The following is a 27,361-nucleotide window of genomic DNA, read 5'->3' on the forward strand; positions in this document are numbered from 1 at the left end:
TCAGAACTATCACACTTCCTCTTCTCTTTGTCACTCCAGCCTAGGGGCTTCCATGTGCTCCTCTCTAGGGCCACATCATGTTTCCTAGTTGGAGTCTCAGTTCTTCTATCACCCATAGAGCCAATTTACCTGCATTAAACTTCTTCTCTTGTAAATACTTCAAGTGGTTTTGTTTTTCTTATGAAATCCTGAGTATGAAAAGAAAGCTGGAGTGGCTAAATCAATCAATCCTGAGTAAACTAGCAACTCTCCAGTTTATTTGTGAAAACCCATCACACAGCTTTTTTGGACACTTGATTTCCAATTCTAGAAAAACATGCCTCTAGCCATGATGCTAATATTTATGCCCATTTATTTCATAGTACCCTGTGGGTGTGCCTGAGCTTAAGGTTTCACATCCTGCCACATCCTGCCACATTTCAGGGTAACTGAACCCAGGACATAGCTTTCAGGGACTTCTTGAGGCCTTAACCACCTCCTTAAACTAATATAAAATTGGAGCATACCCAGGGGTAATCACAGGGTTTGTTAACACATGACCGAGAGAAATTATTTAAATTAACATAAAATAAAATTTATCTTTAATATACAGTTATATGAATTTGACATGTATGCAGATTCATATAACTACCACTACAATCAGGATATAGAACAGTTCCATCACCCCATAAACTTCCCTTGTGCTATCACTTTATAGTTACACCCTCTCCCTTCCACTAAGCCCTGGAAACTACTGATCAATTCTCTGTAACTATAGTTTGTCTTTTCAAGAATGTCATAAAAATGGAATCATATAGTATGCAATGCAAACTTTTGAGACTCACTTCCACTCAGCATAATGCCTTCGAGAGTGATCCAAGTTATTAGGAACATCAATTGTTCATTTCTTTTTATTGTTGAGTGGTATTCCATTGCATGGATGTACCACAATTTATCCATTCACCCACTGAAGAACATTTGGGTTGTTTCTAGCTTTTGGTTATTATAAATAAAGCTGCTATTGACATCCGTATACAGGTTTTTGTATGAACATAAGATTTCATTTCTCTTGGATATATACCTAGGAGTGTGATGGCTTACTCTTATGGGTACATGCATGTTAACCTTATAAGAAATTGCCAAGCTGTTTTCCAGAGTGGCTTACTATTTTGCATTCCCACGGGCAATGTATGAGAGTTCCAGGGGCTCTTCATTCTCACCTCCAGTTGGTGTTGTCAGTACTTTTTTATTTAATCATTCTAATTCTAATATTTTAAGCCATTCTAATAGTTGTTAATCATGGTATTAATTTTTATTTCCCTAATGGCTAATGATGTTAAACATCTTTTCATGTAATTAGTTGTCATCCACATATCCTCTTTTGTCAAGTTCAAGCCTTCTGCTCATTTTTCAATTAGGTTATTTTCTTACTGTTAAGTTTGGAGAGTTTCTTATGTTATGGATACAAGTCCTTGGTTGGATACATTTTGCAAATATTCTCTCCCGGTCTGTAACATGTCTTTTCATTACCTTAAATGTGTCTTTCACAGGACAAAAGCTTTTAATTTTGGTGTAGTCCAATTATCAATTTTTTTCATGTAAAGATTGTGCTTTTGGTTTTATGTCTTAGTACTCTTTGCTTAGCCCCAGGTAAGAAAGGTTTTCTCCTGTTTCCTTCTAACAGTTTTACATGTTACATTTAGATCTATAATCTACTTAAATAAATTTTTGTACAAGGTATAAGGTTTAGCTCAAGGTTCATTCTTTTTGCATATGGATGCCCTATAATTCCAAACCATTCATTGCAAAGAATGTACTTTCTCCATTGAATTACTTTTGCACTTTTGTCAAAAATCAATTTTATGTGTATACCTATTTCTGGACTCTGTTCCATCAATCTATAAATCTATTCTTTCACCAATACCACCCTGCCTTGATTATACCTTGTTACTTTATATAGTAGCTTTATATTAAGTTTTAAATCAGGTAATTTGAGGCCTCTAATTTTACTCTTCTTTTTTCAAAATTGTTTTGGCTATTCCAGTTACCTTGAATTTCCTACTAAATTTATATTTCCCTTGTCTATATTTAACAAAAGTTCTGCTGGGATTTTTACTGAAATTGCATTAAATCTGTACATCAATTTGGAGAGAATTGACATCTTTGCTAAGTCTTCCAGTCCATGAACACAGCATGACTATTTATTTAGGTCTTCTTTGATTTCTTTCATCAATGTCTTGTAGTGTTTAACATATAGATTCTGAACATGTTTTGTTAAATTTATATCTAAGTATTTTCTTTTCTTCTATTGTGAATATTTTTAAAATTTTCATCTCTAATTGCACAGTGCTTGTACATAGAAATATGATTCCTTTTTGTGTGCTGACCTTGTATCCCGAGACCTTGCTAAACTCACTTATTTAGTTCTAGGCTTTTAGAGATTCCTTGGGATTTTCTGAGTAGACGGTCATGTCATCTGTGAATAGGAGAAATTTTCTAATATCCTTTGAGACTTTCTCTTTTTTTCTCCCTTTTCTTTCTGCTCCCTCTGGTTTTTGTTCCTCTGTTTCCCCAGTATTTGATTAAAATTTATATATTGTGATTTTTGCTATATCTGTATGCCTTTTATTTCTTTTCTCTGCACTGACTAGAGGTTCCAATACAATATTGATTAAGAGTGGTGATAATGGACTTCCTTGCCTTTTTCCTGATCTTAGATGGAAAGAATTCAGTCTTTCACCTTAATAGTAGTGTTAGATACAGTTTCATTTTTTGATTCATGCTCTTTATCAGATCTAAGAAGTTCCTTTTTATTCCTATTTTGCTGAAAGTTATTATCATGAATGGATGTTGAATTTTGTCAAATGTTTTTTCTGCATCAATGAATATGATCATGTAGTTTTTCTTCTTTTAGACAGTAAATATAGTGGATTGCATTGATTGATTTTCTCATGTTGAACCAGCCTTGCAGTCCTAGGATAAACACCACTTGATCATGGTGTATACTTTTTTAAATACATTGTTAGTTTCAATTTGATAATATTTTGTTGAGGATTTTTATGTCTAAGTTCATGAGAGATATTGGTCTATAGCTTTCTTTTCTTCAACTGTCTGTCTGATTTTGGTATAAGGGTAATATTGACCTTGTAATATAAGATGGGAAGTGTTCTCTTATAGTTTCTAGAAGAGATTGTATAGTATTGGTATTATTTCTTCACCCTGAAAACTATTTTTTGCTAGATATATTATTTTGGGTTGACATTTCTTTCAGCATGTTATTAATAAAAATGTTGTGTATTTCTTTATGCTCTCCTTGGTTTCTGATGAGAAATGCATAGTTATTTGAATTATTTTTACCCTATATGTAATATGTCATTTTTATTTTTCTGCTTTAAAGATATTTTCTTTGTTTTTATTTTCAGCAGTTTGAATATAATATGTCTGGGCATTGATTCCTGTGGGTTTATCCTGTTTAGGGTTTGGTGACGGTTCTTGAATCTTCAGGTTCATGTCTTTTGCTAAATCTGGAATGTTTTTAGTTATTATATCTTCACATTTTTTCTGCACCACACTCTTTCTCCTCTCCTTCTGTAATTCTGAAGACACAAATGTTAGATCTTTTGTTATTATCCTACAGGTCCCTGTGGCTCTGTTCATTATTTCTCAATTTTTCCTCTCCGGTGTTTAGGTTGGATAATTTCTATTGATGTATTTTCAAATTTACTGACTCTTACATCTACATTCTGCTTTTGTGTCCATCCAGTCACTTTTAAACTTCCAACTATTGGCAGAATGTTGGGTGGTCCCGTGCCTCTGTCTCTTGCTTCAACAGTGTTTGGATGGAACAGACCCTGGGGCTCCCTTAAAAAAAAAAATCCAACTATTGTATTTTTCAGTTACAAAATTTCAATTTGGTTCCTCTTTTACTTCTTTGCTAAGACTTTTATCTTTACATTCATTTCAAGATTATTTGTCTCTACTTGTTGGAAAATTTTTATAATAGCTGCTTTAAAGTCTATTTCAGATAATTCCAATATCAGTGTCATCTCAGCAATGGTGTCCACTAATTGCCTTTTCCCACTCAAGTTGAGATTTTCATGGTTCTTCAAGTGCTGAATAATTTTGGGTTGTATCCTTGACATTTTGAATATTATGTTATGGGATCTTGTATCTTGTTTTAATCCCATGGGGGAATATTAACATTTTTATTTTAGCTTGTAATTGATATGATTGGGTTTAGGTCGCAAGTTCCAACCTGCCTTTTGTGGATCATGGCTCCAAAGCCAATTCAGTTTTCAAAACTTTTGCAGTGCTATTCATATCTGTCTCATGTGTGTTTTATCCAGGGGCTAGTCTAGGACTTGGGTGGTAATCTGCCTCTTAGTTCAATTATTACTGTCTTTGGTATGCTGTTGAAGATCAAATCCACATGCAGATTGGGGTGAACCGAGGAGTTCATAAACAACTTTATGGGTTGTTTTTCTAAACTCCTCCCTCTCCACCATCTCCCTGGTACTCTGAAGTTCCCCTTTTGATCCACTGGCTATAAATCTCGGTCTTTATTTACTTCTCTCTGCCATATCCTTCTTGCAACTTTGCACATGTCTGGGGCCGAGAAGCATGAAGACAGAGAAAGAGAGAGAGAGAGAGAGAGAGAGAGAGATATCATTGGGGGTTTGCCCTCAGTGTCTTGGGACCACAGCACAGCTACCCCAAACAGAGAGGAAGGTTCTCCCTTTCCTCAGCATTTTTGGGTGGTTGAGGATACCACTTCCTCCATTGTCACTATTGACTCAACTACCACAGTGGGATTTCTCATTGGCTAAGATATGAGAGAATAAAGAAAAAAAAAAAAAGAAAGAAAAATGGCACATTTTTCCTACTTTCTCTGAACATCAGGATACCCATTTCCCGCTTTTCCTGGAGCTCTCTCTGTCCATGTTGACACCCCCTTCTGGGTTTTGGACTGTCTTGAGTTTAGTCTAGAGGAGACTGGAGGAAAAAATGGTAAATTCACTGCTAGTTCAGTTTTACTTTAAATTCTGGTGTTTCCCCTCAATTTACCTGGTACAATTTACTTTTCGGAGTCCTCAAATATCTGCTCCATGCATTCTGTTCAGGTTTTATAGCTGCATTCAGTGGGAGATAGTGGGCTGAGTGTGATTATTCTATGTTAACTGGAATCAGAACTCCTATATTGTATAGGTTAGGTTTTTTTTAACTTTATTTTTATTTTGTTTTATTTCCCCTAGAGCTTGCTTCTGCTACATAGGTTAGTTTTTATATATAAATGTGTATAGATAATGCAGTATTTTCTTTGGTGTATATTTGTGAATAAGAGTTGGGTTTAGTCTTTTCATACTCTTCTGGTTATCTACGGCTGTGGAAGAAATCACAAACTCAGTAGCTTAAAATAACATCAATCATTTTATTATGTCACCATTGTAGGCATTGATTAGGCTCATCTAGGTGGTTCTTGCTTGGGCCCTCTCATATGTTTACAGTAAGATGGTGGCTGGGAATGAAATAATTTGAAGGCTTATTCATTCGCATGTGTGGCATTTGGGGTGGGAACACTCAAAAGTTGGGGCTCCTGTGGCATCTGCCTCTATTACTACATGTTCTCTCTACATGGTTTCTTCAGCATGGCATTTCAAGATAGCTAGATTTCTTAAATACACTCAGGGCTCCAAAGTGAGTGGGGGGAGAGAGAGAGAAAGAGAGAGAGAGAGAGATGCTAGATTGCCTTTTATGACCTAGCCTCACAAATCACATATTCTGTTCTTTGAGGCAGTCACAAGTGTCCACCAAAGTTCAAGGGGAGGAAACATAGATGCCCTCTTTTGATGGGCTCTGGGATTGGAAATATGGTTGTGGCCATTTTTGGAAAATACAATCTGTCACAAGTACTAAGAAGTCTGTACTTTTAAGGTAGCTCCTGAGTTGCCTTCCGTGTGAACTACAGCGAAAAGTTCTGCCCTTGGCTACTGAGAACCCAAGACGGCATACTATTATGACCAATACAGTAAGTTTTCAGCAAAAAATGGATTTTAGTGAGTCTCCAGAAATTAGATCAAGTTTTCCTGTTGTATAACCTTCTCTGTGACCATCCAACTTTTTAGTATTTGCAATTTCACTGGGAACCTGCATGAAACTTCAAGGTATATGGATGTTTGCAGGGCCTAAAGGAGTAGGGAAAGATGCTAGCTATAATCTAGACGAAGAGATTTCCCTGCTGTAAATGAAGGCACTAAGCAGGCTGGGCAGAATGTTCACCCACAAGGGAAACTAGGAAGACTGCAGTGCTCCAAAGAGCCTTCCTATCTAATGCTATCTCTACCCTATTATTCCTTTTGGTTAAGTATTGCCTTTTTCAATGAACCGTCTTAAAAATGCAAATTCCTCTGGGAGAGAAAACATGGAAAGTTGGTAGGGATTTCAGAGAGGTTCAATAAACACATGAGCACAGTGCTAAATTCAGTGCTAAATTCAGTGATTCGTTTGATCTCTTTTCTTCCTTGACCAGAGGAACAAGGTGGATTGAAAATTCTAGTTCCTGAGGATTTGTTCCAAGAGGTTTCCACTTCATAATTTTGTTCAGAGCTACCAGGAGGGCAACATAAAAGGGTCATCAGGGCAATCTCCCCGACAACCTTAGGACCGGCTGCTCTTCATCTACCAGGAACGACAAGCGTTCAGTTCCTTCTGGTTCAACCCTCTTCCCCAAGGGAGTTATTATCACAATCCAGAATAAGAAGTTAGTCTATTTCCCAAGTGCTGAAACAGATATTTTAGTGCCCTTCCCCGATTCCAACCCCTTATTGGTCCTCACTTTGAGTCAGACTAGAGCAGACGTTTCCATTAAGCCTGGCAGATTCTGGGGAGTCCCGAGAGCTGGCAGGCAACTGGAGAGATGAGGAAAGAGAGGTGTAGGGGCTAACGTGGCTTCGCAGCTCCTTGGTTCCCTCAGAGTCCCCACTTTACTGGCCACGGGGCAGCTATACATTGGCCTGAGATTAAACACTTGGCGGTGGCGCCAGAGACAGGACTCGAGATTGCACAGCGAGCGAAGCCAAGCTGATGCTCCTGCCAGGCGCGGGCGACCTCTGGTGTCCCATTTAGGAAGCGCGGCGTCGGCTGCCCATGAACTGGCTCCGCGATCCCAGACTGCTTGGCCAGGTGCGCAAGGAAGAGGTGAGGAGTGCAGAGAGGCCAGGGGTCAACAGCTGGCCTGCGGGTCCGAGGACGACAGCTGGCCCCACCTCGGTGGCCCCACCTCGGTGGCCCCGTCGGCGCTACGCTCGGCTCGGCTGGGGGACGAACAGGTGCGCGGGCGGGGGGCGGTGCTTGGGGATCCTGCGCACTGCGCGCGCCCCTCCCCCGCACGCGGCTCCCTGCGCAGCCCGGCCCGGCGCCGGCAGGAGGAGGAGCTGCAGCCACCACGGCCACTCGGGCAGGTCGGCGGTTGCCACCAGAACCCGCCGACGGCGCGGACTTCTGGTCCCCGCGCGGACGAGGCGCAGGCGGCCCTGGGGCCATGGAGCCTGGTGACACGGCGCGCCCCGACCCGGGGCGGGCTGTCCCGGCGCTGCCGCCGCGGCTGCTGCTGCTACCGCTGCTGCCGCTGCTGCTGGGTCGGGGGCTGCGAGCCACCGCCGCGGCCTCCTCCTCTGGGGCGGCGGCCGAGGACAGCAGCGCCATGGAGGAGCTCGCCACTGAGAAGGAGGCGGAGGAGAGCCACCGGCAAGACAGCGTGAGCCTGCTCACCTTCATCCTCCTGCTCACACTCACCATCCTCACCATCTGGCTCTTCAAGCACCGCCGGGTGCGCTTCCTGCATGAGACCGGGCTGGCCATGATCTATGGTGAGCACCCCTGTCCGCACCCACTGCCCCCCACACCCCTCGGGCGGCCGGCCGTCGCGCTCCTCCTGGCGCCCTGCTCCCTCTTCACTTGCTAGCGTGTTCGTTTTACGTTTCCCGCTGCGATGGTGTTGGTTTCCAAGGTCAACTGTCTGCATTTTCTGGCTTTCTACTACCGTTAAAAAGAATTCCACCTCAGACGTTTCTTCACTAGGAAGCCAGGAAAATGAAAGGCACACGGGTGGCCCCATTCTGTCCGCCCCGTTCTGTCTCGCTCCCCCATACACACCCTCTGCCCCAGTTCAGCTCGACAGGGTGTGTGTGCGGGGACTGGAGGTGGGTGACTTCCCAAAGGGCCGCATCACCCCACGGGACAAGCCACAGCAGGGGATGAGGACAAGGGCTGAAAATGTCTCAGCTTAGGTATGGGCTGCCAGGGCCTCTTGAATGCCATATCCAGGGTCAGCCTGGGTGGGCGTCCACTTCTGAGGTCTATGTTCCCAGGTCTCTTGTTGATAAAGTTAGAGCAAGAAATGCTATGAAAGGTGAACAGTGGTCCGGGTCCCAGAGTGGTGGCATCACGGTGTCAGGCCTAGATGGGGAGATAGGCACGCCTCCTGCTCTTATGTCCCAAGTGGGAAGTTATACACAATTATTTGCTTTCTCAAGCGAAGAGGAGCTTTTGTATTCCTAAGATGGTTAACATGGAGTGACTTTGAGACGCATTTTTGAATATAGGAAGAGGAAAAGTAGTTGTCTTAATTCTGTAGTCAGCCATCTTTTGTTAAGGGTGGGCTGAAGCCACAAGCCTTTTTTGGATTTAATGGTACACAGTGTATTACATGCACAGTGGTCAGTACAAATCTCCTGTTATTACGTGGATGTCAGCCACAATCTGAATTATCCCTCTTCCTCTTCTATGGCCCCTGCCTTCCCCCTCCCCCCCCCCAAACTGGAGCCAAGTATTCTCTTTCTTTTTGAATTTAATTCAGTGGCATTAAAGCTCATGTTGGCATCCTCATGTGAAATAGGTAAGCCCACTTCATGACTTCCCAACAGGGAACATTTTGCATTAGCGCTTACACTGGAGGGATCTCTCCACTCAATTTCCATCCAGAGTTCCCTGATAGAGAATGGAAAGCAGAAACGTTAAGCTTTAATGTGAAAATTACCCTTGGTCCTAGGCCTTGCTTCACATGGTTCTTGATTAGTTGTTGACAGCCAGGGCTCATGGCCACCAAGCCCTCTCAGACAAACTGTGTAAGGTGCAAGTGCTGTCAAGAGCCCTCCAGTTTTGAAGAAGTAGTGGCCTAAACAGATCTTGAATTGAAACAGGACCAGGTCTAGAACTGGGTTTGGTTATTGCAAATCATAGGTCTCAACACAGACTTGGCCTCCATACCTGACTGTTCTTGACCTCTGGTTTGTGTCACTTGGTGACAAATGACTGATGCCAGGCCTGCAGGTAAGCTGGGAGGTTTCCTGAGCAGATAGTGAGTGGGGAATTGAAGCAAGTGGTCATTTCAGGTGATTGACTCTGAACCATGATGCAAATGAAGATTACCTTTAAATATGTATAGATAGGATGAAAATATTTTTATTTAATAAGCCCTAGATCCAGTTCCTTAAAGGACAATGTGAAATGGGAGCTAGATTTGACAGACTCATAAATACATGCTCAAGGGATGGAAAATGGGATTTAAAAATATATTTTCTGCAGAGTACTCCATGTTTTTAGGAGCTCAATCACCTTTATCTTAAGGATTAAAAACAACAGTGGAATTTTCCTTTAATGATATGTACTTTTAAAACTCACCTCAATCTTTCAGTTGTTTGGGCTGTGCTACAGGGTACTGTTGTATTTTGTGAACAATCATGCTACAAATCTGGTTTAATTGACGATTGTTCAGAAAAGGCAACATCATCTCCTAGCATTCCTGTGTAATTTTGCTCTATACCTTTGTGTTTTGTTGTTACTTTTAAATGCATAAAGAAATTTTGTTTGTCAATATGTGATATCTTAGGTTATGCCAAATATTAATATTTCGATGTGGATTGTCTGTAATCATGAGAAAACATTTTCTCTTTCTCTCAGGGACATTTGGTCTTCTGTTTCAAGGCCCCCCAAATCTGAATTCTAATGTCATTTGGTTGGCTGATTATTCGTTATATACCGAATACTATTGTGATGGGGATTCTGATAAAAAAATTAGTTTGAAAATCTTTTAAAAATTGTCCATGAAATTTTGATAAACATAGTGAAATGATTACTACCATCAAGCAAATCTTTGAACACTTAAGTGACTGCAGTACAGATTTTTCAGGACTTCTCTTTTTTCAATATTAAATAGTAAGGAATCAGATTTTATTTCTTGATATCAATAGAGGAAGTGAGTAATTGTCCTCTTGGCTCTGAGTAATAAAGGACAAAAAAGACCTAAGGAAACATTTGTTAAGTATCTGCTGGGTGTCCAACTTAATTTCTGGAGGCAAACAATTTAACTTTAAAATGTTGACAAATTTTTATGAATGAAAAGTTCAATTGTGAATTTCAAAACCCCTTATTTTGAATTTTTTTTTTAAATCTAATGTCTTGCCACCATTTTACGTTTAAGTGACACTTTAATCTGAGAGGAACATTTTTAATATTTAAAAAAATATATATATATATTTGCTGCTATAATCATAAAATATCTCTGGAAGGACATGCAGTAGGTTAGTAACGTTGGTTTCCTTGGGGGAAAGAAGATAGCTGTGAAATAGGAGTGGGAGGGAGCAATCACTGTATACCCTTTATGCTTTTTGATTTTTGAACTATGGAAGTGGAATCACCTGAGAGTGTGCCCATGCCTCCGTTCTGTGTCTCTTGTCATGGCATTTTAAGGTGCTCTTCACATCACTCAATTTGACACCCACTTCTCCCTATTTAAATCACATTATGTTATCAATTTTTTGTACCTTTCAATTATTGACTGTACTGAACTTCTGGAGCCCTGTGCCTGGGATGCAGACAACACAGGGAAAGGCGAAGAGGTTTTCCTGCCTCTCCCTCTCTCCTTCCTCCTTTTTATCCTATTATCCCCAGAGAGAAGTCGATGTTACTTTAGGAAGACTATGCACAAATAGATCCCATTATAAGTGCTTGCTTGGGTGCAAAGGACCTAAGGACAATGAGATAGCTGCCGAGAATGCTTAACGTTTAAAGAAAAAGGAACTCTGCCACCCACCGAGAGACAGTTATAAGCACTCCTCCCTGACAGAAGGCCACGGCAGCTACAAGGAAAGGTGGCCAGAGACCTTACTCTTTAGGGAGGTTGAAAGCAGCCCCCAGACCCTGCCATGGGAGCTGCAGGATGGTGGGGCAAGGCACTTGCCTGCCACCAGTCTAACCTGTTTTCTTAGACCAGGGAGTTCCCAGCTGTCTGGCTCTGTTATGTGAGTAAGTTACTGGGCCCCGCACGTCTGTGCAGCAGAAATAGAAAGCGTTTGGGGCAGGGAAAGGTGGTGTAAACAGATCGTGCCAGTTAATTGTGGTCTCTCTCAGAGTACAGTAGTTCCGCTTCCCCTGTAATGTTTTTGTGACAACTGATATGGGTCCAAAATATCTGACTTTGCCATGCTAGCCCACCACCTGCTTCACGCTTCCTCCTCGCCTATCAGTTTTCAAGGACATGTTGGCCAACCCCTCTAGGTTCTGTGGATTGTGGGCTCCTTGTTGCTTTGTTGGAGCTATCCAGCTAAGCATAGCCTGAGAGCGGGCTTGTAGGCAAAGTCTGAAAAGGGAAAATATGTCTCAAATGGAACTAACATTTGAACCTGTGAGCAAATATTTTGGAACCACGTCCTTCCTGGTTAATCAGGAGTCCTCCCCCTTTTTTTAAGAGCTCCTCACTTTGGCCCCAGTTTGGGATGGCTCCATATGGTCCGCTTTGGTACCATATACCCCTGGGTTTAAATGCTGGTCCTGTTCCTTATGGCTGTATAACATTGGATAAACTCTCTGAGCTTTTGTTTTCTCTTTTGGAAAATGGAGATTATGTTACCTCACAGGATTGTTGTATTATTGAGATATTCTAAAGGGTCAAGTGTAGTGTCTGGCACTTAAGAGCTTAGTAAACATTAGTTCCCGTTTTCACTTTAGACTTTGTGATTCTTTGGTAAGCTTTGCTACTTGAGGGTTGTTCAGTAGTGGCCTGCTGTAATTTTAAAATGCATTAGGACATAGTGAGAGTGAGGAGAATTGTATATTTTTGGTGGGATATTTGTTAATATCTAGAAAAAAAATTTACAATGCACCTACCCTGTCCTTTTATCCATAATTTTCAATTCTTGGACTTTAGCCTTCAGAAATACTTGCATTAGCATGTTACATTATGTAGACAGCAATATTTGTTGTAGTGGAAGTAAGTTGCAATACTCATCAGATGGAACTGGTTAAATGATAGCACATTCCTATTAAGGAATACTATGTAGCTAATGAAAGAAGTGTTTTGAGATGCCCTTTTAAGGCAGCTGTCCACACATAGTGTTGTGGAAAAAGCAAGGCTCTGAACATTATGTATAGTATTATCTTATTCTTTCAATAATTTTATACCGTATGTATGTAAATGTGGTATATATACATTTATGCATGACATGTGCTTTTCTGGAAGGATACAAAAGTTTAACAATGATTATCTTTTGAGAGTGGTTCCAGTTGTTGGGAGAGAGAGAGGGGAGATGACACTTTTTCCTTTATATTCTTCTGAGTGGTCTGAACTTTCTTTGATGCTGACACATTACTTTAGCAATTTAAACATTGTTTCAAAACAAAGCAAATAAGTAATGTAGCAAAAAATACATTAGAAATATGAGATTGTAGTTATGTCATTAGGTAGCATTTTCCTTGGATTGTTAAAATAATCTTTTTAAAGCACTCTCTGGGCATAAAGAATATTTTTACTTATTTGAAAGTTATAAATGGAAGTAAAATGTTTGTATCTTAGAAATTAGAAAAATGACATTTTCTGAAAGCGTTTCTTAGAATTTTTAGAAGTTAACCTTTTTGGAATGATGTAATTAGAAAAATCACCATTTTAAGCCCCTAATGATGATTGATTTAGACAAAGATTTTCAATGAATTCCAGAATCATAGATGAAAGGCTATTGGGGAACATGGTACTTGCATGGTACATAGTGTCACCTTGTAGATTACTCTCCTGTTGCAAAGAAGCAAAGCTATTTTTACAGTGAAGAGGTCTGGCAGTCACTATCTTAAAACTAAGTCATCAAATTTATCCTTGCTCATTCTGGGACTATCTGGTATCATACACCCCTTGATGTGATAGAATAGGAAGCATATACCTTTACTTATGTAGTATTCTCCCCCTACCTGTTTAATCTGAATCTAATCAAGGATTTAGACACATCTTCCAGTTTACGGGACATACAAGGGATAGAGAAACAAGTTATAAAACACCATGAGAAAACAATCAGGCACATCCAGCGTATGGGACAATCTTTAAGACAATTGCCCTGATCTCTTCAAAAAGTTAATGTCAGGAGAAACAAAAAGGGTGAGCGTTCTAGATTAAGGGAGACCAAAGAGACATGACTAAATGTAGCACAGGAAACTTGATTGGCTCTTGATTCATGGAAATGAACTATAGAAGATGTTTTGGGGACAATTACGTATATTTGATATAGACTGGGTATTAGATGATATTAGGGAATTAATGATATTTTTCTTAGGTGTGATAATTGAGGTTATATGTGAGAATGTACTCATTCATTGGAGATGCAGGCTAAAGTATTTAGGGGTGAAGTATATGATTCCTAATGTATGCAACTTACTTTCAAAAAGCGTAGTAAAAAAATACACACACCACATATACAGGGAAAACAAATGTGGAATCATTCTTATAATAATTGTTAAGTCTGGGGAGTGGTGAAAGGGCATGCTTTATACCAGTGGTCCCCAACCTTTTTGGCACCAAGGACTGGTTTCATGGAAGACAATTTTTCCATGGATGTTGGTGGAGGGAGGCGGAGCTCAGGCAGTGATGCCAGTGATGGGGAGATGGGGGATGGGGAGTGGCTGTAAGTACAGATAAAGCTTCCCTCACTTGCCTGCTGCTCACTTCCTGCTGTGTCTCCCCCTCCCAACTTCCTAAGTTTCATGGAAGATGATTTTTCCACAGATGGCGGGTCGGGGGGCGGGGCAGCGGAGCTCTGCCAGCTGGTACCTAACAGGCCACGGACCTGTACCGGTCCATGGCCCCGGGGGCTGGGGACCACAGCTTTATACTCTTCTTTCAACTATTCTGTATGTTTTGAAATTGTCATTAAAATAGAAGATTGGAAAAGAAGTTAACCCCCCTGTTAAGTTGTTAGCTGGTAACCTGTTAACCTCACTGCCTGGAAGGTTGTGCGGGTGAGGCTGTATACATCTTATCTGTTACTCTCATTAAACTCTTTCTGGCACTGATGAACACTTTGACATTAGTTTACTTGAGATGATGTTAGACTTATGTGACTTGAGAACCAGTAACTTCTTTTTAATTTCATTTTTTTGTTTGATTTTTAAGTACATGTATCTTTTTAAAAAATTGCCTCTGTTTAATTTACAAGAGAATATATGTTAGGAGAATGTTCTCTTTTAGTTAATGCTTGCTATTTGGCTTTTAATCAATGTGGATATTTATATTAGGGTAATGCTACATGTTAAAACAAACTAGCCCAAATTTCAGTGACGTAACATAAGAGAAGTTCATATTTCACTCATGTAATGGGCCAGTTCAAGGGACTGGCAGGTGGCTCTCCATGTTGTGATTCAGGGACCAGATGCTTTCTATCCTGTGGCTTCCCCATTCCTTATGGCCTTGGAATCCTCCCCCTCCAGCTGATGAATGAGGAAAGGAAAAGAGGATCATATGGGGAAGACTTATGTGCTAAGCTTGGAAATGTTACACATCACTTTACCCACTTCTGTTGAACAGAACTTGGTCACAAGGCCACTTCTAACTGGAAGGGAACCAGGGAAATGTAGTCTAGTTGGAGGAAGAGGAACAAGTTTGGAAAGCAGCTAGCTAGCCAATCTCTGTTGCAGTATTTGATGAGTACTTTGTTATACATAATCCAGAAAAGAGTAGTATTAATAGGGTGTGTGTGTGTGTGTGTATGTATATATGTGTGTTTGGTGTATGTTGGTTGTTGATAAACTAAATTCTGTATTTTAAGTAATCTAGTTGAAAGAGAGTATTCATCTTGAGTTTATGAAGTGGTTTTCATGGACCTATTTACCAGTGCTACTCGAAGTGTGGCCTCAAGACTAGCAGCGTTGACATCACCTGAGAGCTTGTTGGAAATGGTTGGTCTTGCCCTAGACTGACTTAGAATGTCTGGGAGTAGGGCCGAGAAATCTGTTTTAACGTATTATCATGGTTTTGTTTGTTTGCATGCTGAAGCTTAAGACTTACTGATATAGAAGATTTAAATTTATTTTAAAACTGCTCTTTTGGGGCAGTTTTAGGTTTATAGCAAAATCAAGAAGATGGTACAGAGATTTCCCGTATATTCCCTGCCCCCACACATGCATAGCCCCCTGCCTCATTGTCAACATTCCACCCCAGAGTGGTACATTTGTTATAATTGATGAACCTACATTTACACATCAGCCAAAATCCCTAGTTTGCATTTCAGTTTATTCTTGGTGTTGTACATTCTGTAGGTTTGGACAAATGTGTGATGACATGTTTCCACCATTGTAGTATCATACAGAGTAGCATGCTCTGAAAGCCCTCTGTGATCTGCCTATTCATCCCTTCCTCCCCTCTAACCCTTGGCAACCACTGATCTTTTTACTGTCCCCATAGTTTTACCTTTTCCACAATGTCATATAGTTCAAATTATACAATGTGTAATCTTTCATACAATATGTAGCCTTTTCAGTTTGGCTTCTTTCACTTAGTAATATCCATTTAAGCTTTCTCTATGTCTTTTATTGGCTTGATGATGACTCATTTCTTTTTAGTGCTGAGTTGTATCCCATTGTCTGGATGTACCACAGTTTACACTCACTTACTGAAAGGACATCTTTGTTGCTTAAAAGTTTTGGCAATTGTCAATAAGAATGTTTAAGTTTTCACACTTGAAATACATTCACTATGTTGTTTGTAATAAAATAATAGTAGAAAATAGCAACTGTTTATTGAGCACCTACTAGAATAGCCAGGCACTTTCCTAAATACTTTGCATACTTTAAGCCATTTAACTTTCACATCAAATGTATGAAGACCGTAATATTGGTCCCATTTTGCCAGGTGAGGAAATTGAAACTTAGGTCAAGTACCTTCTTTGTTCAAGGTCATGTGCTTGAAATTGGGAAATTGGGATCTGTTAAAGGATGAGATCAATATGGCTTAGGATGTATTTGGCCAGGCTAGAGAAGAACCTGAATCCTTCCCTATTACCTGTTTCTGGGGGGTCTCTGAGGGAAATCTATGCCCAGAGTATAAAACAAAACAAAGTGACCCTTTTATGTTACCTGGAGCTTTGGCCCCAGACTCCAGTGTAGAACTGTGAGGAGTGAGGTAGCCAATGAGGAAGATTCCATTTTCCTATGCTAGATCAGCTTGGGAGCCTTGAATCCAAGTGGGATCAAGATGGTGTCTGCTTATTTTCATCCCAAAGGTCACACTCTAGGTGTTACTCCGTTAGTGTGACAGAAGGCTACTGGTGTGTTAGGGGAAAATGCATTAGAATGTAAGTCCCAGGCAGGCAGGGATATCTTTTGTTTGCTGCTGCCTCCCCAGATCCTAGAACAGTGCCTGACAAATAGTAGATGCTCCGAAAATATTTGTTTAATGTCTTTTATTTTATCTATCAAAAAATAAGATGCTGTAACACTACTTAGCATTAAAGGTCCTTCCTTCAAGTTCTTGTGCCTCAGATTCACACTGACAGTGGAGTTTCTGAGAAGGACACCTTTGTGTGAGAACATTTGCCTGAATTGCAGCAGACTGTTTAAGGAAAATGGAATGAAGGAATGGGTGAGTATATAAACATGCATGTTTGCAGAAAATTGTGTGTTTGGCTGATAAGCCACATAGTGGTTATTGATTGATTGAATGATTCATTGAGACTGGGTCATGCTCTGTCACCTGGGCTAGAGTGCAGTGTTTATTTTTTTCCTTTTGATAAAATATATATAACATAAAATTTTCCATTTTAACAATTTTTAACTGTATCATTCAGTAGCATTTATAATATTCACAAAGTTGTATGATCATTTCCACTATTTCCAAAATTTTTTCATTGCCCCAAACAGAAACTCTGTACCCATTAAGCAGTAACTCCCCCTTCTTCACTCTTCCAGCCCCTATCTTGTTGAAGATTTTTACATCTGTGTTCATCAGTGATATTGGCCTGTAGTTTTCTTTTTTTGTTGTGTCCTTATCTGGTTTGGGTATCAGTATAATGCTAGCCTCATAGAAGGAATTTGGAAGTAGTCCCTCCTCTTCAATGTTTTTGAAGAGTTTGGGTAGAATTGGTATTAGTTTTTCTTTAAGTGTTTGGTAGACTTCATCAGTGAAACCACCAGGTTCTGTGTTTTTCTTTGTTGGAAGACTTTTTATTACAGCTTTGATCTTATTACTCATTATTGGTTTGTTGAGATTTTCTTCATGATTCAATCTTTGTAGATTGTATGTGTCTAGAAATGTATCCATTTCTTCTAGATTTTCCAATTTGTTGGTATGTAATTGTTCATAATAGTCTATAATAATTCTTTGTCTTTCTGTGGTCTCAGTTGTTATGTCTCCTTGTTTCTGATTTTATTTGGTTCTTCTCTTTTTTTTCTTCAACTAGCCAAAGGTTTATTGATTTTGTTTATCTTTCCAAAAAACCAACTTTTCGTGTTGTTAATCTTCTGTATTGTTTTTTAGTCTCAATTTAATTTATTTATGCTCTGATATTTATTATTTCTTTCTTTCTACTAATTTTGGGTTTGTTTTGCTTTTCTTGTTCCTTCAGGTGCATTGTTAGGTTGTTTATTTGAAGTCTTTCTACTGTTTTGATGTAGGTGTTTATAAACTTCCTTCTTAGTACTGCTTTAATTTCCATGTATTTGTACAGTTTCCAAGTTTCTTCTTCTTATTGATTTCTAGTTTTATTCCATTGTGGTCAGAAAAGACACTTGGTAGGATTTTTACTTTTTTGAATTTGTTCAGACTTGTTTTGTGGCCTAAGATATGGTCTATTTTGGAGAATGTTCTATGTGCTGATGAAAAGAATGCATATTCTGGGCCGGGCACAGTGGCTCACGCCTCTAATCCTAGCACTCTGGGAGGCTGAGGCAGGAGGATTGCTTGAGCTCAGGAATACGAGACCAGCCTGAGCAAGAATGAGACCCTGTCTCTACTAAAAATAGAAAGAAATTATATGGACAGCTAAAAATATATATAGAAAAATTAGCCAGGCATGGTGGCGCATGCCTGTAGTCCCAGCTACTCGGGAGGCTGAGGCAGGAGGATCGCTTGAACCCAGGAGTTTGAGGTTGCTGTGAGCTAGGCTGATGCCATGGCACTCTAGCCTGGGCAACAGAGTGAGACTCTGTCTCAAAAAAGAAAAAAAAAAGAAGAAAAATGTGTATTCTGCAGCAGTTGAGTGAAATGTTCTGTAAATGTCAGTTAGGCCTAGTAAATCTAGTGTGTAGTTTAAGTCTGATGTTTCTTTGTTAATTTCCTGTCTGGATGATCTATTACTGAGAGTGGGGTGTTAAAGGCCCCTACTATTGTTGCATTGTAGTCTGTCTCTCCCTTTAGATCTATTAATGTTTGCTTTATGTACTTGGGAACTCCAGGACTGGGGTACATAGATATTTATAATTGTTATATCCTCTTGCTGAATTGACCCCATTATCATTATATACAGTGACTTCCTTTGTCTCTATTTGCAGTCTTTCATTTGTCTTCTATTAGTATTTTTATCTAAGTATAGCTCCTCCTGCTGTCTTTTGGTTTCCAGTTGAATGGAGTATCTTTTTCCACCCCTTTCAGTGTATTTCTGTCTTTATGGGTGAAATGGCTTTCTTATAGGCAGAATATAATTTGGTCCTATTTCTTTTTTTTTTTTTTTAATTTCAGCTCATTATGGGGGTACAAAAGTTCAGGTTATATATATTGCCCATGCCTCCCCATCCCCCCAAGTCTGAGCTTCAAGTGTGTCCATTCCCCAGACAGTGCACATTGCACTCATCAAGTAGGTATACACCCATCCCTTCCCCCCAGCCCCCACCTCTGTCTGATACCCAATTGGTGTTATTCCCAAATGTGCACTAAGGGAAACCAGTTTGCTGGTGAGTACATGTGATGCTTATTTTTCCATTCTTATTTTATCCATTCAGCCACTCCATGCCTTTTAAGTGGAATATCAGGTCCATTTACATTCAGTGTTATTATTGATAAGTAAGGACTTATTATTGCCATTTTGTTGCCTATTTTCTGGCTGTTTTGTAAGTGCTCTCTTCCTTTCTTCCTTTGTAGTTAAATGATTTTCTCTGGTAGTATGTTTTAATTTGTTGCTCTTCATTTTTAGTGCATCTGTTATAAGTTTTTGCATTGTGATTACCATGAGGCATACAAAAACATCTTATAGATATAACAAGTTATTTTAAAGAAATGACAACTTATCTTAGATCACAAAGAAAATAATAGAAACAAAGAAAAAAAGATAAAAAGCCACAGTTTTACTGCATCCTCCCACATTTTGACTTTCGGTTTTCTCAATATATGTATTTTTATATTACCTGTCTCTTATCAGGCTGCTATACCTATTAATATTATTGTTTTTCATAGATTTGTCTTTTGGGCTTCATACTAGAGTTATTAGTGGACTGTACACCACAATTACAATATCAGAGTATTCTACATTTGTCCATGTACTTAATTTTACCTATGGGATTTATACCTTCAGATGTTTTCCTTTTGTACATTAGTGCTTTTTCTTTCTTTCAGAATGAAGAACTCCCTTTAGCATTTCTTGTAAGATGGGCCTGGTGGTGGTGAATTCTCTCAGCTTTTGTTTGTCTGGGAAAGACTTTATCTCGCCTTCATACTTGAAGGATAACTTTGCTGGATACAGTATTCTTGGATGACAGATTTTTTTTTTTTCCTTTTAGCAGTTTGAAAATGTTCCACTCCCTCCTTGCCTATATGGTTTCTGCTGAGAAGTCTGTTGCCCCCAAATTTGGAGCTCTTTTATATGTTATTTGCTTCTTTTCTCTTGCTGCTTTTAGGATCCTCTCTTTGTTCTTGGCTTTTGAAAGTTTAATTATTATGTGCCTTGAGATAGTCTTATTTGGGTCAAAGCTCTTTGGTGTTCTCTGACCTTCCTATACCTGGATATTTATATCTTTCTCAAGTTTTGGAAAGATTTCTGTTTATTATTTCTTTGAATATGCTTTCTGCCCCTTGTTCTTTCTCAGCTTCTTCTTCAACACTAGTAATTCTTAGATTCAGTCTTTTGAAGTAATTTTCTATATCTCGTAGGCAGTCTTCATTCCTTTTCATTCTTTTTCTTTTTTCTCTTCTGCCTGTCAATTTGAAAATAGCCTGTCTTCAAGCTCACTGAATCTTTCCTCTGTTTGGTCCATTCTGCTGAGAGCCTCTAATGAATTTTTCAGTTCAGCAAAGGTACTTTCTAGTTCCAAGATTTCCGTTTGACATTTTAAATTATTTAAATCTCTTGTTAAATTTCTCTGATAAATTTCTCAATTTATTTTCTGTATTATCTTGGAGATCACTGCATTTCCTGTAAAACAGATAGTTTGAATTCTTGGTCAGAGAGCTCATATATCTCCATCTCATTAGGATCAGTTATTGGTTTCTTGCTTTGTCCATTTGGAGAGGTCGTGGTTCTCTGCTTGCTGGTTGTTTCTTGTGGATTTACATTTATGTCTTTGCATTGAAGGATGAATTATTTATTTCAGATTTCTCTATCTGGCTTGTTTTGGTTTTTATTGGATATATTTGCATGGAGATTCTTTATCTCTAGATCTCTGCCTCGTTTTTGGCTATAGGTGGTGCCTTAAACTCAGATTTGCCTTGACTCTGGTAAATGCTCAATGTGCTGCCCATCCTGAATAGGAGAGGTCCCAAAGGGGATATCCCAGTACTGTGGGAAGGCTGGCTAGGGGTTTATGGCCAGGGGACCTATGGAGTGAACCTCCTATAGCATGGTGCTGCTGAACAGCTACCCCGATTTGGTGTCTACTTTGACCAGGTTACAGCACAGAGTTTCTAGGACTGGGGATGATAGTTCCACCTCCCACTTTTGTCTCTGCCTATGCTCTGGGATGTTTCTCCCTTCTAACACCTGTGATGCTTTCCATGGGTTAAGGCAGGGACATATATCCTCTCAGAGAATTCAGTATGGTGGGAAAACTGGTTGTCTACCTTGATCTCACTTTTTCCAGTGTAGAAACTGAGTTTGGGGAAATTTTCCATGTTGCTGGGCAGAATGGCGGCAGTAGGAGCATTGCAGATGTGGAAATCCAATTCTCTTATCATATCCTTGGGATTTTTTTCACTTCTCTGTGGTCCCAGGAACTGTCTCATCCTCATATTTGAATTCTGGGATATAGCTAATGATAATGTCAGTGTTGTATATTTGTTTTTGGCTTTCTGTGAGATTGAACGCAGCTTGCCTCTATGTCGCTATTTTGGAACCAGAAATCCTTTGTTTCTTCATATAGCTTTGAGTTACTTTCATTTGAGCCTGAAGAAGTCCCTAAATATTTCTTGTAGGGCAGGTATACTAGTAATGAACTCCCTTAGTTTTTATTTATCTTGGAATTTCTTAATTTTTCCTTCATTCTCGAAGGATAGTTTTGCCAGATTTAGAATTCTTGGTTGACAGTTTTTTTTTTCTTTTTGCACTTTAAATATGTGCTCCTACTTTCCTTTTGACCACTAACGTCTCTGCTGAGATCAACTTTAATCTCATGGAAGATCCTTTGTGTGAGATAAGTCACTTCTCTTTGCTGCTTTCAAGATTCTCTTTGTCTTTCATCAGTATGATTATAATATGTTTCAATGTGGATCTCTTTGAGTTTATCTTGCTTGGAGATCCTTGAACTTCTTGGATGTGTAGATTCATGTATTTAATCAAATTCGGTAAGCTTCCAGCCATTATTTCTTCAAGTATTCTTTCTAACCTCTTCCTCTCTCTCTCTGTCTGGAACTTTCATAATGTGTATGTTGGACTGCTTGATGTTGTCTCTCAGGTCCCTTAGGCTCTGTATCTGTTTGCTTTTCTACATTCTTTTTCATTTCCACTACTCAGACTCGATAATTTCAATTGTCCTATCTTCAAATTTGTTAATTCTTTCTTCTGCCTGCTCAAATATGCTATTGGGCCCCTTTAGTCAATTTTTAATTTAAGTTACTTTACTTTTTGGCTTCAGAATTCTAATAGTTCCTTTTAAAAATTTCTGTCTCTTTATCAATATTCTCATTTTGTTCATACATTATTTTCCTGGTTTCTTTTATTTCTTTGTCCATGGCTTCCTTTAAGTTCTTTAAGCATATTTAAGACAGTTTTTTAAAAAGTTTTCATCCAGTTTCTTGCCTCCTTAGGGGTGGTTTCTGTCATTTGTTATTCCTTTGAATGGAGCAGACTTTACATCCCAGGTAGCTGCAAGTTTTTTGTCTACCTTACAATGTTTTCAAGCAATGCATGTTGCTTTTCTGCCATGAGTGGGCTCCACATTAGATGAAATGGAGATAAGCATCTTAAATTATTCCTTTGGGTGGTCCCCAGACAGGTTAGAACAAACGCAAAAAATTGTGAATGAGGTCTGTTCTGCTCTCTCTGGTACCAGGGACCAGGATCCCACACCGAGGATATGGGCTGCTATTTTTCAAGACTATCACTGAACTGGTGAGGGGACAGGACAAGGGCAAGTAAAATACCACACAGCTTTACTACCATTTTAAAGTTTCCTTGTTCTTGATTCATTGTTCACTTGGTTGCTATAAACCTTTGACTATGTTCTAGAATTCTGACAAAATTGATTCTGAGAGCTTCTGCTTGTTTTTCAATGTTTCTGTGGAGAGATGGGAATTTGGAGTTGCCTACTTTGACATTTTGCTAATACTCCTTACCACATGGTATTTTTTTTTCAGATTAAGACTCTGTGTGCTTTCAGAGACACTACAGTGTTTGGGGAAGAACAGTGTTAAGCCTTGTGTTTTGTTAAACTTGTTTAACATGTTACTAAGAGAGTAAATGTCCTGGGGTAGTCTTTTAAATTTTATTGTAGGTTCTTATCACATGTTTTCCCTGAGAAGCTGTAAAATGAGAAATTTCTTCTAACTAGGGCTTAAGTTTAGGTTTATACTAAAAAAATTCTTTCTTCTTACCACTTCTCCATATCTGCCTGTAAAAATGTATTTTAGGTGAAGAAACATTTACCTCTAATTGTCTTGGGATTGATTCTCAAGGTACTTTCTGTTGAGTGTAGAACTAACTAGGTGTAGCACAGACTCCAGTTACCTCCTAATATTCATTCTCCCTTTCGTTGTTCTAATAGAACCCTATTCTAGTTAGCTCAGTGTATTGCTGTGCAATGAGAAGACTACATTTACTGGCCTCTCTTGCAACTGGGTATAGCTATGGGACCAAATTTTGTCCAAAAGTAGGAGAAGTGGTGTGTGGGATTTATGCAAAGTATCCTTAAAGGAAAGGAGCATGCCTTTCTTCTACCATGCCTTCTGTCTGCTTCCTGGAATGAGGATGTAATTGCTAGAGCTCCAGCGGCCATAATGGGTCAAGAGGTAACCTTAGGAATGGAGAACACTTTTAGCAGTGCAGTAAGATAGATGTAGGTGAAGTCTCTGACAACATAGAGCTGCCATGTGAGATTTGGACTGTATACTTCTGTATTCCGTGTAAATGAGGGAAAAATGGATCTTTGTGATTTGCTGCTGAACCTAAATATAACGTTTACATCAGGCTCTGAGTTCCACTGGGAATGTGGGTGTGACACACAAGGCTGTTTTGAGGACATAATGCAGATGTTCATACCAACAATGGATGTGGCACTGCTGGGGATTCTCGGGGAGGCCAAGGGTGGGCAGTACAGGTCCAGAGAAAGGATTTGAGGAAAAGATTCCAATTTAAAGTGCCATTTACATTTGGTAACTGTTTTGGGCATCTGACAACCACCCACACATTCAGTGACTTGCTAGAAAGATTTGTGGGATTCAGAGACAGTTGTACTCACAGCTATGATTTATTACAGTGAGAGGATACACAGCATAATTAGTAGGGGAAAAAGGCATAATCGGTAGACTCTGAAAGAGTCTAGATGTGGGCTTCTAAAGTTCTCCATTAGGAGGTTGGGGTGGGGTTGCACAGAACAAGCGTCCTCCAGCAATTAAATGCAGCAACACATATACAGTGTTTCTGTTTAGGGAAGCTTGTTTAAGACTCAGATTTTTTTAATTGAAGACTGATAAGTTACTCTTCTTGAAATTTCTGACTCCCAGAAGGAAAGCAGGTGTTCACCACAAGTCACATTTGTAAAAAACAATCTAGCCAAGCTGGTACAGCAGAATTCAGTGTTCCAGACAAACAGAACAACCTTATCAATTAGTGGCAGAGGGAATCTCACAGGCCAAATTCCCAGGACCTATTGCAAGGATCAGCCACGTAAGCAGGCCCTCCTAGAGACAGCAATATCAGGCCTGCTATGTAAACTTTTTCCTGCAGAATAACTTATAGTGTGAATTTGCTATTAGTTTTCTGTGTTCTTAGGGATTCCTTAGTTTTACTCACACTTAAAAAAAAAAAAAACCTCATTACTTTTTTGGGTTGCTAATTGTATTTTTTAAATTATCACAAGTAAAATTGACTTTTCTCTTTTGATATACAGCTTTATGATTTTAATATGTGTATAGATATGTGTAACCATCATCACAACCAAGATGAAAACTAGTTCTGTCACTCAAAAAAACTCTCATGCTGCCACCCCACTCAGAAAACTACTGATCTACTCTCAATTACCATAGTTTTGTCTTTTTGAGTGTGTCATAAATGGAATCATACAGTACATAACATTTTGGGATTAGCTTTTTCACTCAGAGTAATGCCTTTGAGATTCACCCTTGTAGTTACATGCATCTATAATTAGGTCATTTTTATTGATGAGTGGGATTCCATTTTATGGATGTACCACAATTTGTTTATCCTTTTGCCAAGTGAAGGACATTAGAATTGTTTCTAGTTTGGGGTGATTTTGAATAGGGCTGCTATAAACATTATTATACAGGTTTTTATATGAATGTAAGTTTTCATTTTTCTATGGTAAATACCTAGAACTGGGATTGCTGGGTCATAGGGTAAGTATATGTTTGACTTTATAAGAAAATTGCCAAACTGTTTGCTAGAGCAACTGTACATTCCAACTAGCAAGATGTAAGAGTTCTAGTTGCTCCACTTTCTTTTTAGCACTTGGTATTCTTAGTATTTTTAATTTCAGTGATTCTAATGGATGTTTAGTGGTATCTCATTGTGATTTTAATTTACATCTCCCTAATGTTGACTATATTCTCATGTGTTGTCATTCACATATTCTCTTTAGTGAAGTGACTATTCAAATATTTTGCCCATTTTCTAATTGCATTGTTGGTTTTCTTTTGAGTGTTCTTTATAAACTCTGGATGCCAGTCCTTTATTAGATGTGTAATTTACAAATAGTGTCTCCTAGCTTACTTTGTTTTCGTTATCATAACAGTGTCTTTTGTAGAACAAAAACTTTAAAATTTTGATGCAGTCCATTTATCAACTTCTATCGATCATACTTTTAGTCTCATGTCTAAAAACTATGTAACACCAGGTTGAGAAGATTTTCTCCTATGTTTTATGGGTTTGCATTTTATATTTAGATCTGCGATTTATTTTGAGTTAATGTTTATATAAGGTGTGAGGTTTAATTTGAGATTCATTTTTTTATGTATGGATATTCAATTATTCCAATATTTTTGTTGAAAAGACAATATTTTCTTCACTGAATTACTTTTGCAACATTGTCAAAAACCAATTGCCATGTTTATGTGGAACTATTTCTGGACTTTCTATTATATTCCACTGATCTATGTTTCTGGCTCTTTGCCAGTACCACACCATCTTTCTTATTGCAGCTTTATAAAGGGTCCTAAAATTGGGTAGTATGGATCCTTCAACTTTATTCTTATTTCTGAAAATTGTTTTGACTGTTCTAGTTCCTTTGCTTTTCCATATAAATTTTAGAGTCATCTTGTCTCTACCTGCAAAATATCTTTCTGGTATTTTGATTGGGATTGGGTTGAACCTATTAGTCAATTTGGGGGAGAATGGACATCATCACTATATTGGATCTTCTGGTTCATGAATATGTTATATCTCTCCATCTACTTAGGGCTTCTTAAATTTATCTCAACATTGTTTTATGGTTTTGAATGTACAGGTCTTATGCATATTTGATGAACTTATCCTTAAGTATTTCATATTTGTGATGGTATTATAATTTGTATTATCTTTATAATTTCAATTTTCAGTTCATTGTTAATGTATAGAAATAAAATTGATTTTTATGTATAGATCTTGTGTCCTGTGACCTCACTAAACTCACTTGTTAGTTTTAATTGTAGTTGTTTTTTTCTTATTTCATCAGATTTTATACATAGACAGTTACGTCATCTGTGAATAAAGACAATTTTATTGTTTTCTTTCCTATCTGGATGACTTTTTTCTTCTTTCTTGCCTAATTGCATTGGCTAGAACCTCTGGTACAGTGTTGAATTAGAAGTCATGTGGTGATAGTGGACATCTTATTCCTATCTTTCTCCTAGATTTTGGGGAAAAGCATTTAGTCTTTTGCCATTAATGTTAACTGTAGGGTTTTGTAGATGTCCTTTATCAAATTGAGGAAAGTTCCTTTCTATTTTTACTCTGCTGAGAGTGTTTATCAGGAATGGATTTTGGAGTCTCTCAAGTGCTTCTTCTGGTTCTGTTGTGACAATTCTGTGGTTTTTCTTTTTTAGTTTGTTAATATGATGAATTATATTGATTTTTTGAGTGTCAAACCAACCCTGGATTCCCAGATTAAATCCCACCTGATCATGATTCTTTTAATATATTTTTGGAGTGGTTCGCTAAAATTTTGTTCAGAATTGTTGCATCTATGTTTATGAATGATATTGGTCTGTAGTTTTCTTGTAATATCTTTGGTTTGGTGTCACAGTAATGCTAGACTTGTAATAGAATGTGTTGAGAAGTATTACTTCCTCTTCAGGTTTTGAAAGAGTTTGTGTAGACTCAATGTGATTTCTTTCTTCTTTAAATGTTTGGGGGTATTCACCAGTAAAGCCATCTGGGCTTGGAGTTTCTTTATGGGAAGGTTTTAAACTATAATTTCAATTTTTTTAAGAGATATAGAGATATTTATGTTATTTATTTTTCATTTGAGATTTTGTAATTTGTGTATTTCAAGGATTTGT

At 38.6% G+C, this 27,361-nt stretch overlaps 1 protein-coding gene across 2 annotated transcripts in view; it reads left to right on the forward strand.

Moving 5' to 3' along the window:
* The first annotated feature begins 7,495 nt into the window (after positions 1-7,495).
* Positions 7,496-27,361, forward strand: part of SLC9A7 (solute carrier family 9 member A7) — a 160,638-nt gene continuing 140,772 nt past the window's right edge. For both annotated transcript variants that reach the window (XM_069463140.1, XM_069463141.1), the window contains exon 1: positions 7,496-7,844. In XM_069463140.1, the coding sequence (XP_069319241.1) occupies positions 7,517-7,844 (328 nt within the window). In that variant the 5' untranslated portion in view covers positions 7,496-7,516. The remainder of the gene's footprint in view (positions 7,845-27,361) is intronic.

Source organism: Eulemur rufifrons, chromosome 30 (assembly GCF_041146395.1).
Source record: "Eulemur rufifrons isolate Redbay chromosome 30, OSU_ERuf_1, whole genome shotgun sequence".
Taxonomy (NCBI): Eukaryota; Metazoa; Chordata; class Mammalia; order Primates; family Lemuridae; genus Eulemur; species Eulemur rufifrons.